Source organism: Onychomys torridus, chromosome 21, assembly GCF_903995425.1.
Source record: "Onychomys torridus chromosome 21, mOncTor1.1, whole genome shotgun sequence".
NCBI lineage: Eukaryota > Metazoa > Chordata > Mammalia > Rodentia > Cricetidae > Onychomys > Onychomys torridus.
This window is the reverse complement of record NC_050463.1, coordinates 15441021-15454630: the sequence shown is the minus strand read 5'-3', so window position 1 is coordinate 15454630 and position 13610 is coordinate 15441021. Positions and strand designations below refer to the sequence as shown.

The 13610-nt window shown below is 49.4% G+C and overlaps 2 protein-coding genes across 2 annotated transcripts in view; one reads left to right on the top strand and one right to left on the bottom strand.

The window, feature by feature from the left end:
* Ston1 (stonin 1) overlaps positions 1–13610 on the top strand; it is a 43993-nt gene that overhangs the window by 11058 nt on the left and 19325 nt on the right. The gene's annotated exons all lie outside the window — the stretch shown is intronic.
* LOC118571483 (ATP synthase F(0) complex subunit C2, mitochondrial-like) lies at positions 807–1289 on the bottom strand. The gene has a single exon (XM_036170502.1). The coding sequence runs from the start codon at positions 1233–1235 to the stop codon at positions 807–809; it is 429 nt and encodes a 142-aa protein (XP_036026395.1). The 5' UTR covers positions 1236–1289.

The following is a 13610-nucleotide window of genomic DNA, read 5'->3' as shown; positions in this document are numbered from 1 at the left end:
GAGCTGAAGTTACAGGTAATGGGTGTAGGGGGGGAGGCGCTGGGAAACAAACGAGTCCTTTAGGGGAGCAGTAAGTATCCCAACTGCCGAACTGTTGCGCCAGCTCCTTCTTCTTAACCTTAAGGAAACAGGGCTGACCACAGCCCTCGGCTTTCTCCGACCCCACTGCAGCTCTAAGTCACAAGGGAAGACAAATAAATGATGGAGTTAAGCAGAACTGGATCGCAAAGCTAGCTTTGTCCCCGACTAGGCGTGCATCCTCCGGCAAGGCATTTTCCATCTCTGCAGCTAAGTTGCTTCTTCTATAATAAGAATGCCTGATAAGTGTATCAGAATCCAAATGGGATCTTAGGAAATAGTAAGCCCTGGGCATATGTTAATATCCACACAAGGCAGTCACCGCCTGTTGCCTACCCTCTGCGTAGACGGTTTCAAACAAGAACTGTGCTTCCTGGAGTCTAGCCTGATGGGCCATGGCCACACCTCCAGATAGCTCGGTTTTCTCGGTAATCAATTTAGATAGATGCTCTTGGATGACTTCCTCGAGGTTTTGATTTGGCCATTGGCAACCCTCACCATTCAGCTACTGGGCTTTTCATCAGGGTGACTGTGGCCACCAAAGGACAGTGCCACTCTAACTAGAATCGTCTCCTGGTTTTATTTGTTGGTGGTTTTATCTCTCTCTCTCTCTTTTTCTTAATAATACAGTATTTATTTGTCTTCTCTCTGTCAAACCCCGAGCCAAGCACTTTCCCCAGACTTCCTGGGGAGGTACAGGAAAAGGAACACACAGGGCAGGCAGGACATCACAGAATTATGGGAGGTGGAAGTGGAGATGGCTGCTTCACATGGCGAAGAGGAGGAGAAAGGCCACCATCAGGCAGAATTGCGTAGGAGAAGAGCTGTTGCTTCAGAGAAGGGTTCCTGGCATAACCAATAATGAGGCTCCCCAAAACAGTCCCAATGCCAGCCCCAGAGCCAGCCACCCCAACTGTGGCGGCCCCGGCCCCAATGAACTTGGTAGCTGTGTCGATGTCCCTAGAAATAACGCTGGTTTGGAAGCTGCAGTTAGGGATGACTGAGGTCAGAGGGCGAGGGACTGCCAAGCTACTGGGGCCCTCATCTATCCACGTCTGTGGTCGGTTCAACTGCACTGCAGACAGCGGGCGACTCAGCAGCTGAGAGGTGCTCCTGATCAAGGAGCGAGTGGAGATGAACCTGGAGCAGGCATACATTTTCAGGGGTGAGGGGCCAAGGCAGGAGAGCTGCTCCCAGGGTAGAGAAGACAGAGAGGGCAGTTTTATCTCTTAAGGAAACCAAACCCTTAATTTCATTCTTCATGTGAAAGTTTTAGATGCACCAGTTCCTCGCTGCTTCGGGTCCTAGGTTTTCCTGGTGGGGTTGTGAAGGGCCTGGGACATGGGGGAGTAGAAGGAGTAGAGAATGCATGAAGACATGACCAGGGCGGGGGAATCTCAGCTTGAGGATTTAAGACCAAAGACGTGCCTATGCTATAACCATCACTTATCGGGGGCCTCTGGCATCTGTATTTAGCTCAGAGAATGCTGAGTTTTGCAAGAGTCTTATTGGCAATTATGGTGATGGAATGGTGAGATGGGTCAGTGGGGAAGGCACTCAATATCGAGCTAATGGTGATCTAAATTCAATCCTTGGGACCCACGCGGTGGAAGGAGAGAACCAACACTCCTACAAGTTGTCCTCTGACCGCTGAAGCTACAAACACATAAATATAATTTTAAAAGAAGAAATAATGAAGATGATAGCTAGGTCTATTCTGAAGTAGAGGAAAAGATCACTATGAAAACAAAATGTAATTGGAATTACGGATATATTTCCATTTAAATATCTGTGGCTCGAGCATAAAAATAGCTTTTCCACTGTGGAGCTTGGCCAAGGGCTTTGTGGAAACAGTGCTTAGAGTCTAATGTAACGCAGCCACGACCCAGGAATTCAGAGGCAGGCTGACACGCTGGCTGCTGCTCATCCCTTGGAATGCTTTTCCCCCTAGTTCACTACAACCCATATTCAAAGCCAATTTGGAGGCTTAGAAAAGTGGAAATGAAGGTACAAACCTTATCTTTTTCTTTTCCCTTCCTTTCTTCCCCTCTTCCTCCCTCCCCTTCCTTCCCCCCTCTTCCTTTCTGAGACAGGGTCTTGTTGCCCACCATGGCTCATCCTGATCTCCTCTTGCCTCTGCCGTCTCCAGAGCTGGGATTATAGAAATGTACCACATGCCTGGCTCAAACCTTGTTTATGTTGGCCTCATGTTAGCATGCATACAAACAGAGAAATGTTTTAATCTTCAACTCTTAACACCCAGAAACCCGCCTCGTGCAGCTCCAGGCCTGTCTGTCACTCATTTGTGGCTTGAAGCAGACCCTCAGACGTGCTGTGAACATCCCAGTGCCTTTGCTAGGCGTGGATTGGGTGTCCAGTCCTGGTCGTTCTAAAATAATGTCCATCTGATCAGGTGCTCCTAATTGTAAGAAATAAAAACATCTTGTGGGAAAAAGTGATCGGAGCTCTTCTGAGAATCAGGTGGTAGAGTCAGGGTCCTCCGAGAAGATGCAGACTTGCTGGGATCATCATTTCCTCCCGTGAGAAGAGAAATTCCATTTGCCTGCTGATGTCGTTCTTGTTGTCAGCCATCTTTGAGGGTGAGCTGTACATGTGCTGGGGTTGGGCCACCTTCCACAGCCCCCGCTTGTCAGGGTCTGCTGCCTCCTCACCCACACATCCCCCACTTCTGCCAGATGTTTCTACTTAACTGTTCACATGTGCACATCCTGTGCGCCAGCCTCCCCGCCAGCCTGTCTGTCTGACAAGAGGGAGAGTCTTCCCCCAGCTCCCACGGGGGCACTGGAGAGGCTGTGTGATTTTACTTACAGATGTGTAGCGTCTCCTCACGTGAGACGTTAGTTTCCTAAACTGTCTGAGCTGTTCATTCTCCACCCAGCAGCTCACCCAGCTCCTTAGCCCCTTCTCTTCTAGAACTTTCTTGTCTTTTTTTCTTACACCGTGTTGCTTCCTGGCCCTGGACTTTGCTTTGCTTGGTACTGTGTCACCACCTTTTGATGTATGTGGCTCAGCCACCCCTTACTGAACCACTGCTCTGTGCGTCTGTTAGCGGTGGTCTCTGGGACAGAGCCCCTGTGGGGCGCCATGAGGAGTTTGGCAGAGTTTTGGAGAAATTGTCTCCAAGCTGTGGGAGATACACATGATAGACAATTTCTTCTTTCTTCGTTTGTTTTAGACTTTGAATAGAAACGTGTATGGCAAGAGTCATCAGGTCCAACCCCAGCAACTCTTGTGAAGTCTCCACCCACCTCTCCTACTTCTGACCTGAGCCTGGTCACCCTCTCTTCTGCACTCAATTCTGTTGTAGCATGTGTTTCAAATTCTCAGTCTGAAATCTGTTCTCTCTCTCTTTGTCTGCCCCCAACCCCACACTCTCTCCAGGATCTTCCTATGCATCCTCTCTTGGCCTAAACCCTTTATGTTCCAGGCTGGTGTTGAACTCACAGAGATCCACTTGCCTCTGCCTCACAAGTGCTGAGATTAAGGGCACATGCCACCATGTCTAGCTGTTGTTTATTTATTCCTTTTTAAAATGTTTTCTCTGGCTCCTCAAAGTATTTAGGATAAAGTCCAAGTTGTTCTTGTGATATCCTTGCCCACCTGTGAGCCTTTCTGGCATTGCCTCCTGTCTCCAACTGTGCCTGTCTATTACTTGCTCTGTTTTGCCTTATCAGTTATGTCAACCTTCATGGGCAGCTCAGACACTGTCTTAGTTACTGTTCTATGACTGGAAAGAGACACCATGACTAAGGCCACTCAATAAGAGAAAAGCACTGTGGACTTCCTTACAGTTTTAGAGGGTCAGTCCATTGTCATCAGTCGTGGGGAAATGGATAGGTGTGGCACTGGAGCAGTAGCTGAGAGTTTGACATCCTGATTTGCAGGCAGCAGGTAGAGAGAGAGAGAGAGAGAGAGAGAGAGAGAGAGAGAGAGGGACTGGTGTGGGCTTTTGAAATCTCAAAGCCTACTTTCTCCAACAAGGACACACCTCCTAATCCTTCCCAAACACTTCCACTCCCTGGTAACTAAGCATTCAAATATATGAGCCTATGGGGGCCATTTTTATTCAAACCACCACAGCCCGACTCTTCCTGAAGTCTTTCGCAACTCCCAAAGGAGAAAGTGATTACTTGGGCTTATGGTTTAGAGGGAGGAAAGTCTCTAATGGCAGCAGGAGGGGCGTGGCAGCAGGAGGGCGTGGCAGCAGGAGGGGCGTGGCAGCAGGAGGGCGTGGCAGCAGGAGGGGGCGTGGCTACAGGAGCAGGAAGCTGATAGATCACATCCTCAACTACAAACACCAAGCAGAAAGAGGGAAGTGAAGCAAGACTATATGACCTCCCAAACCCCCCTCTGATGACCTATTTCTTTCAGCTAGGCTGTACCTCCTTCCCAGACTGAGCCATCAACAGGGACGGAGTGTTCACATGAGGGTTGTTTCTCCTTCAAACCACCACAAAGGCGGACAGCGCCGGAAAAAGTCTGGCTTCCACACACATGTGCACACAAATTGCCCTTTGACTTCCACATGTGTGCTGCACACACACACACACACACACACACACACACACACACACTCCTGAATTATGAACTTGGAATAAGTTAAGGTCTTTTAAAAAAGTTTTAATTCTAGGAGACCCCCCCATAAGATAAACTCTCAGATCTCATGCCTCTTCCTTTTGTGATGTGGTATGGTGAACCTTGCTGTCCTGGTGACTGGCCTTTGGAGACTCTAGTCTTTGACCCCCACCCCCCCCCCCCAAAAAGCAGGGCTCTCTGAGTTGGACTTAGTGTGACAGGACATGGCCTGGTCAGGGTTCTCTGGGGACATTCCAACACTTTGTACTGTGGTGAATGAGGCTTCCTGCTCTGAGCTGAGCTGTACCTGCGTCTCAGATGATGCAGGCCTCAGATGCACCTCAGATGGTGCAGGCCTCAGATGTGCCTCAGATGATGCAGGCCTCAGATGCGCCTCAGATGGTGCAGGCCGCAGATGCACCTCAGATGGTGCAGGCCTCAGATGTACCTCAGATGATGCAGGCCTCAGATGCACCTCAGATGGTGCAGGCCTAGTTTCTTTCCCTTCAGCTTTCTCTGCTGAATGAGTGTCTAACCTAGACCCTGACTCTCAGACTTGGAGAGTCCATTTGAGGAACCGCCCTGGTAGCTTTCTTGGCCTTCTCAAAGCCACACTCTTCACCCAAAATGCCTGCCCCCACTTCCTCTTTTTCCTTTTGTTTTTTGTCATCTCCCCTGTCTCTCCTCTCGGTGCTAAATAGTACCACATTTCTACATGTCCAGTCTTTATTTTTTTTCATCCCTCAAGTTCTTTGCCTTCCCAGTGTGGGTAGGAATGCGGGTGACTTGCGAGCTCCACTGTGCACATGGAGAAAGATGCCCAAGGAGGGGTCAAAGGGAGCGCTTATTTTACTGGCAGAGGGACTGGGCCAGGATGCATTTTCCCGACTTCCCCACCGTCCTCTGGCCTGGACAGAACGCTCTGTTTGCTAACAGCACTGGATTCACACTGCAGCAAAGCCTTTTCTCTCTGTGTGGTCATCGTACCAGAAGAATTTGCTCGGGAACCATTCCCAGGCTCTTAGAGACACAGAGTCTGAGTCTGCACGGAAGCCCAATAACAGCATCGAATCAGTAGCTCTCAATGCTTCGGACTTCCAAGGCCACACTCATCACGCTGTGTAATGCTCCCCAAAGTCCCTGAAGGTTGAAAGCCTGACATTTTACAATCAATACCCGAGGTAGGTGGAGGAGACCTGGGCAGAGTTGCTGGTTTCTACCATGAGCCTTCCCAGGAGGTAGCCACACTTCAGCAAAACCATGAAAAGGATGGAGCTGTTCCTGCCTTGTGTGAGAGGCAGGGGGGATCTTGAAGGCAGACCTAGTGTTCTGGGTGTGGCAGTTGGTAGCTGATGTGGCATTTGGAGGCCGGGAGACACAGTGGAACTGATGTGGTCGCTCTGTACTGAGGGAAGACTGCAGTCCGAGGCACAACAGGGCACTGTTGTGTAACTCAACCTGGGTCGTCCACTTCACTACCCTCCATGCTCTGTACCATTCCAAGGATCAAGCCCCGCCCTTGACCTTCTAATGGGAAGATGAGGCTCTACTGCCCTTGAGCCCTGGGGAAAGCTGCACATGGACCCTCATTCTGTTGGCTCAGCCTGGACCTTGCATGTCTCCCTTACCAGGACTCCACCCTTGTAGCCATCATTCTCTGCAGTGGCTGCCCACCTGGTTCTGAGTCAGCGCTGTGAGAGCCTATTCTGCCTGGGGTGAATTTCCCTGGCCATCCATGCTACGGCAGCCCCCCTTTTCCTTCCCAGAAATAAACAGCTGCTCCCCTGTGCGTTCCTGGGTACAGTCCTCCACTCCTAGAGATCCTGTGAGGCGCTCTGGGATCAGTGGAAACTTGCCTGGTGCCAGGATCTTAACCAAATGTTTCCTGGACTATAGGTTCTTAGCCTACACTAGGACAAGGAACCCAGATGTGAGGAAGACCCCTCAGTCCCAGGCCTGAGTGGAGACTTGAGGAGACACCTAGCCTTTGGTAACAAAGTGTTTTTGGGAGCTCTAGCCTGGATTCTGGGCCAGTCACCAAACATACCTGCTCTGAGCTTTCCTGGGAATGCCCTGTTCACCTGCCAGACTCACCAGGTCCTGACACCTACCTTGGGACTTTGCTGTCCCAGCTTTTGACTGCACCGATTTAATAACTATTGCTAGAGTGCAGAGAGGTTTTCATCAGTGGTTGGATGGAGGAGCAAATGTGGCATATTCACACAGTACAGTATTATACAGCCTTCAAAAGGGATGGGATTCTGATATGTGCTTCAGTAGGAGTCAGACTTGAAGACATGCTAAGAGAAATAACCAGACTCAAAGGACAAGCAGTGTAAGGTTCCAGTCACCGTCGGTCCCAAGAGTAGTTAAAGTCGCAGAGAAAGAAACTGAAGTGGTGGTGACAGGGGCTGGAAGAGGCAGCATGGAGTCACTGTAGTGTTAGTGCAAAATTTCAGTTAAGAAAGATAAAGTCCCGGGAATGTTAAGTGTGTAGTTAAGTGTGTATGTGTATGTGTGTGTGTGTGTGTGTGTGTGTGTGTGTGTGTGTGTTCTGTATGTTGGTACAGATGCACTTGTGTTATCATGTGTTTGGAGGTAAGACCTTTGGGTGTTGGTCCTTGCCTTCCATGTTGTTTGAGACATGGTCTCTTTGCTGCTGGCTCTTGGACTTCGGGTGATTCTCCTGCCCTAGTCTCCTACCTCCTTGTAGGGGCATGTTGGGATTAAAGGTACTTGTACTATTGTGTCTGGGTTCTCAGGACTCGAACTCAGGTCATCATACTTGCATAACAAGCATTTTTACCCACAGTTCCATCTCCCCAGCTCACAGATGTTCTTCTGTGCGTTGGTATTTTGCCTGCATGTATGTCTGTGTGAGGGTGCCAATCCCCTAGAACTGGAGTTACAGACAGTTGCAAGCCACCATGTGGGTGCAGGGAACTGAACCCGGGTCCTTTGGAAGAGCGGCCAGTGCTCTTAACCACTGAGCTGTCTCTCCAGCCCCTCCCCCCAGATGTTCTTAGTATAAGACACTTAAAAATGGTTAAATGGTAACATTTCTGTGTATTTCACCACATAGGCATACAGCACAAAAGTAGAGACTTAGAGTCTTCTTCTATACTGTCTTCTGGGTCTGTTGATGAGTGGGCTCAGCTGGGAGTCCCTGCTCAGAGACACCCCAGTGACTGCAAACACATGATGATGGAGAATGTGACGCTGAAGGCTTATCTGTCAGGACACCCAAAGCGCTGCCTCCATGCCTTTGTCCCAGGGCTTGGGCAAGCAGGAAAGTGACATTCTCCCTGTGCTCTGAACTGTCTCTTCCGCCATACTGCATCTGTTAGAGCCACCAGGAGCCACCCAGATTCAAGGTGACAGGAACAACCTTTCCTGGTGGATGAGGGGTAAGGTCACCCTTGGAAGAGCGAGAGTGGAGGTGTTCTTGTGGTCCTTCATCTTGGAGAAGCCACCAGCAGCCTGCAGCATGCTTGCTGGAGTCCTTGAGAGCTCAGGCAAGGAGGCCCCCACTTCTCAGTAGGCCCCTTCTTGAGGGAGTGAATCCTCATGATTTATAGGAGTTTGAAGGCATCTAAGCAGAGCTGTTAGAATGCCATACCCCTTCTTACCATTAGCCTACCGAGTCCCAGGCCCAACAGCATAGGGAACTAATACAGGGGGCCCTCTATGTAAAGTGAGAAAGAGAGAAATGGATTCATGGTGGGGAGATGGGTGTGGGAGGAGCCCAGAGCTGGGAATAGGGCTGGCCAGCAGCCAGTGGTCAGCAATGAGAGCTGGCTGAGCCTTTATTCTGCTGGGCTCCATCTCTTAGGAGCTTATGGGTCTTGCTAGGCAGGGCCATGCAAAGGCACCTGGGATAGCCTTCAGACAGGCTTCCTGAGCAGGAGTCACCCAGAGTTCAGAGGCAGAGTCTGCACAATCAGAATCTGAGCTCCATGAGGTTACATAAAGGTTAATGGGGGTGCCCCTGTTTGGGCAGATCCAGCCATTGGTGTCCGGTTACACACATCTGGCCTATCTTTCCATGCAAAAATAATTTCAAAGTCTTCAGTACCTTCTGAAATATGATACTATTAACATATGCTTTGCAAGTGTCCTCTAGACCTAGAAATATGGATATTATTAATATTTAGATTTGGGACCAAGACATCAACGGAGGCTGATCTTTGATGCCTGGCTTGTAACTGGGTCCTTAATCAATGCTCTTAAAAACACAATCTCTCATTTTGCCATGGCTCAAGCCACTACATATTCATGCACATTTGTGGAATTCCATGCGGGTGTTGGGGACAAAAGCAAGCATAGTTTTCTTCTCCCATTTGGTAGGTGGAGCTGATGTGTAGATGTGGGTGTTTCTGGTCAGCAACAGGTCTGGCTCTGGAAAAGACTCAGATTCATTTCCTGTGGGGCACGCATGCAGCCATGATTACCCCAGGACCCCCCTTAGTGACGATTAGCACAGGTAACTGATTTTGTTCCTGAGGTGACTAAGGCCACATGGCAGAACTTCTTCACACTGGTGTTGACGGGCGCATGACCCAAGTCAATAGAAACATGGGTTGACTGTTGTGTCTCTACCAGACCAGACACTTCTTCTCCCCTGAAGTAACTGCCTGGGTCAGGGAGCTTGGCTTGCCGTCCACTCGACGGGTGTTAGCCGAGAACAAACACATTTTATCCTCTCTTTGTTGTTTTCTTTGGCTTTTCTACCAGGCTGGATGCTCCTTAGGAGCAGGATCCTGTACGGAGGCCATCTTTGTGCCCCCCCCCCCCCCCAGATGCTGACTGTCCCAGCTGCTCAGTATGTTGCAACAAAACTCCTTACCTTGGGAGAGCTCACACATAGTAGATGCTGCTCACAACTCTGGAGGCTGGGAGACCCAAGATGAAGATGAAGATGAGCTTGATGTCTGTGTTCCCTGCTTTCACAGGGTAGAACTCTACAGCTCCGTAGGGCCTCTTTAAGGGTACCAGTCCCACTCAACAAGCGGAGCCCTCAGGGCATATTCACCCCTCCACAGGCCCGGTCCGTCAGTGTTGTCACACTGAAGATTAAATTTCAGAGTAGAGGTGGATGTGTGACGGGAGGCAAGTGTTCAAACACAGCTGTAACATCGTCTCATTTCTCATCCAAGGAAATTGCACCCCAGGATTCTAACACTGAACTCTCTAACTTTACCTGTTACGGACCAGGCATTACAGGGCCTGTGGTTTCTGGGGTGCATAACTTAGAAGCCAGAACTTAGGGGGAGAGCACTGTGATCTTCACTCAGTGAGAACTGGGGTGTACATGGTACATGCGTGTACCAAGACATAGCACCTACATGCCCCGGAGCCCAGCCTCCAAGGGTCGCCATCTTAGATGACTCTCCCTGCCAAACACAGTCCTTACGTCACACAGGCTGCTCACCGGTGAGCAAAGCTTGCCATGTGTCAGCGGGAAAAATTCCATTTTAGAGAATTACATATCCTTTCTGGGCCATTTAGCTCCTTGGCTTTTCTCAAAAAACTAAAACAATTACGTGTTAATTAAGACAAGTGTTTTTATACTATTTATATCAATTTTTATAGCATAAGGATTGATTTTGGTTAGCCCCCCACTAAAATTTTAAGTCTGAGGCTGGCGAGTTGGCTCAGTGGATAAGACAACTTGCTGCCAAGCCTGAGGACCCTGAATATGGTCCCTGAGAGACCACCGCCCCCCCCCCCCCAGGCTTTCAGGTGACTGTCTAGCAGGGAATGGCCCAGACTTGTAGCCCTAGAGACCTGCCTGTGGGCTCAGAACTGCAGGGCCAACAGACTGTGACCCTTCGCTTCTAGAAGGCAGCTTCCTCTCAGACCTCACCACCTAGTAACACAACTCTAAAGCCATGCTCTCTGTTGTCCCCCAAATTGTCCTACACACTTATGTGGCACACGAGGGTATACACATGTACACACACACATACACACACACACACACACACACACACACACACCCCACACACAAATAGTAAAAACTATTAAGTCTTTAGTCTTTGTAGATTTTTAGACTTCTAAGAGTTTTTGCTCATTTTCAGGAGGGGTGAAGGGCTGCAGGGAAGGGAAGGAGATTTGCCTATCCGAGGTGCCTGATCATAACCAGACCCCTTGCAGCTGGTTTTTGTTTTTTGTTTTTGTTTTCATTTTTTGAACTGCTTTTTCGAGGTTTCCCAGAAGAATTCAGAGTCAAAGCCCAGGAGCCATGGTTATGTGGTAACCACAGGGCCCCCGGAGGACAGTGCTTTTTCTTATTTCTAATGATTTCTCTTTTCCACTAAAGAGCCCACGAAAGCCAAATGCCAGAAGGCTGCCCTGAAAGCGCCTTGTGTGAGGCGCTCACCCCAGCAAAGAATACTTGTCTGTCTCCTTTGATGGCCAGGGTGGGTGGAATTTTCTGGAGAGTGGGCGGCCCTGGGGTCCCTTTAACCCCGCTCTGAGAGTAGAAAGAGGTAGATCGTGAAGAAGACCATTATTAGGACTGTCAGGAACTCATGAACACGGGGGACAAACAGCCTCCTGAAGATGTAGACGTGCTGTGGACCCTGCGCCCATGCAGGCTGAAGAGGCCACATGTTATCTTTGCTCTGAAAGGGCAGTTTGGTCTTTCTCCCACCCACCTTAGACTCCCCAGCCCTAACCACCTAATCATGAACCCCCATATCTTTGTTGTTCTTGGTCTTAGCCCAGCATTGACCTTGGGATTCTGGGGCGTGTCTCTCTTCCTATCCCTGAAAGTGGCCCAGCTTCAACTGTGGGTGCCCTGTGGCTTTCCCCTTTCTCTACTGCAAGGGGTGAACCCTTTCCTAGCGCAGCGAAGCCCTCAACTTCCTGTCCAGCTCGTCTCTTTTCTTAAGGTACTTTCTTTGGCATCTGGTCTCTAGAAACATTTCTACTGGGACAGACCTCAGACCTGCCCAATGTGCGGTAAGGAGAGGCGACTGGCTGTGGGACATGATGTAGGAAGGAGACAGCTGTTGTCCCATGGCCACAGAGAGCACATATTGAGTATTGTGAAGCCTTCTAGAGCCCCACCCTTATGGAACAGTCTGAAGCTCTCCCCCTTCAACCCGTTCTGCCCCTTGGCCAGGAGAGGCCAGGGCCTGAGGGCAGCAGGCTTTCATGTGCTGGCCAGATGGGCAGGGGTAAGAGCTCTAGCTGATGTTCTCAATACCTAGAGGATGCCTTTGCATGCTTGCTCCAGTCGAAGGCCAAAGTTCATTCCATGTGGAAGTTCCTTGGTCCCTTGTCTGGGAACGCAAAATCGAGGCTATCCTCTTATGTGGGCTGCTGTGGTGACCAGGAAGGGACATGTGACTGCTGCTTATCCTTAGAGCTATGCTAAAAGCCTAGTTCAAAGACACCACTGAGGGCCCAGAGCCAAGCCTCAAGGCTGTAATAGAGAAGTTAGCAGCAGACAGAGAAGGCTGAGGTGATCTTAGTTAGAGTGGGCTGTGTGTGCTCTAGTTCCATGTTCTGACACCACGGAAGATTGTGATGGAAAGCTATGTGTTTCTCCCTCCCTGTGGAGGCTCCTGGAAACATGAGTGGGCTTCTTTAACTCATTAGAACATGCATGTTGGAAGAGTTTGTCGTGAAGAGACCTGTCGATCTTTTATATCAGGACTTTGCAAGGACACTGGATACTGGGTCTTTTTCTTTCTTTCTGTCTTTCTTTTTATTTCCATTGCTACTGACTTCTTACTTGGGGACATGGTGTCTTCAGCACTTCTTCCTTTCAGGTCTAGGGGCTAGAAGTCTGGGCTCAGGATGTCAGCAGGTTGGGTTTGGTGAGGGCTACGGATTGTCCACTCTCATAGACTCATGGTAGACAGACTGTATAGCTACTCACTCTCTCACTGCTGGGACCAACTACCTGGTAAAAAAAACTCAGGGGAGGGCTTATTTCAGCTCACAGTTTGAGGGTGAATTAATTATAGTGCCAGGAACACGAGGCACTGGTCACATTGCATCCACTGTCAGGAAGAAAAGAGGTGAATCCTTATTCTCAGCTCACCTGTTCTTTGTTGACTGTGAGACCCCAGCCCATTGATGCTAGCACCCACATCTATGGTGGCTCTTTCTTCTCCAGTTAAAAAATTCCTAGAAATACTCTTATAGACACACCCAGAAGTGTGTTTCCATTGTGACTGTAAACCAGTTAAGTTGATGATGAAGATTAGCCATCACAGACAGCAAGCGGTTTCTGCTCTCCTCCTCTTCCTTTCTGTTCTCTTCTTTTACACTAATCCATTCATAAGTGCTTCACCTCTGTGACCTAGTCCCCTCCCAGACACCCTATCTCCAAATACTGTCCCATTAGGATTAAGGTTTCAATGTATGAATTTTGTGGGGATACAAACATTTAGCCAATAAGAAAGAAACATCCCTGAACAGGGATTCAAGCACCAGGAGCCAAGACAGGAACTGTACCATCATATCCTGAGGCCGGGGATAGAGCACGTGGTAGGCTGAGTAGAGGCAGCTATGGGTAGGCCTTCTTACCAGTCTGGGCTAACCTTCTCCAGACTCCAGGGCTCTTAACCTCCTCACTAGAAGAAAGTGTGTGTTCTAAGGGCTAAGGGCGGTGGAGAAGCAGGAAGGGAGGGAAGGGAGAAGGGAAAGTTACATGGATACCTACTGTGAGAGAATTATATTCATTTGTTTGTTTGTTTACTTCATGTTTTACAATGGTCTCGCTCTGTAGCCCAGGTTGACCTGGTAAGTTCTCTGTGTAGCCCAGTGTGGCTGTGGGTGCATGGCACTCTTCTTGTCCTAGCCTCCTAAGGGCTGAGATTACAGATGTGAGACCCCATGCCCGGCTTGGGAAGTAAGTGTTCATGGTACAGATGAGAAAACTGGGCCTCCAGGGCTTTTGCTTTGCATGTTTCTATAGC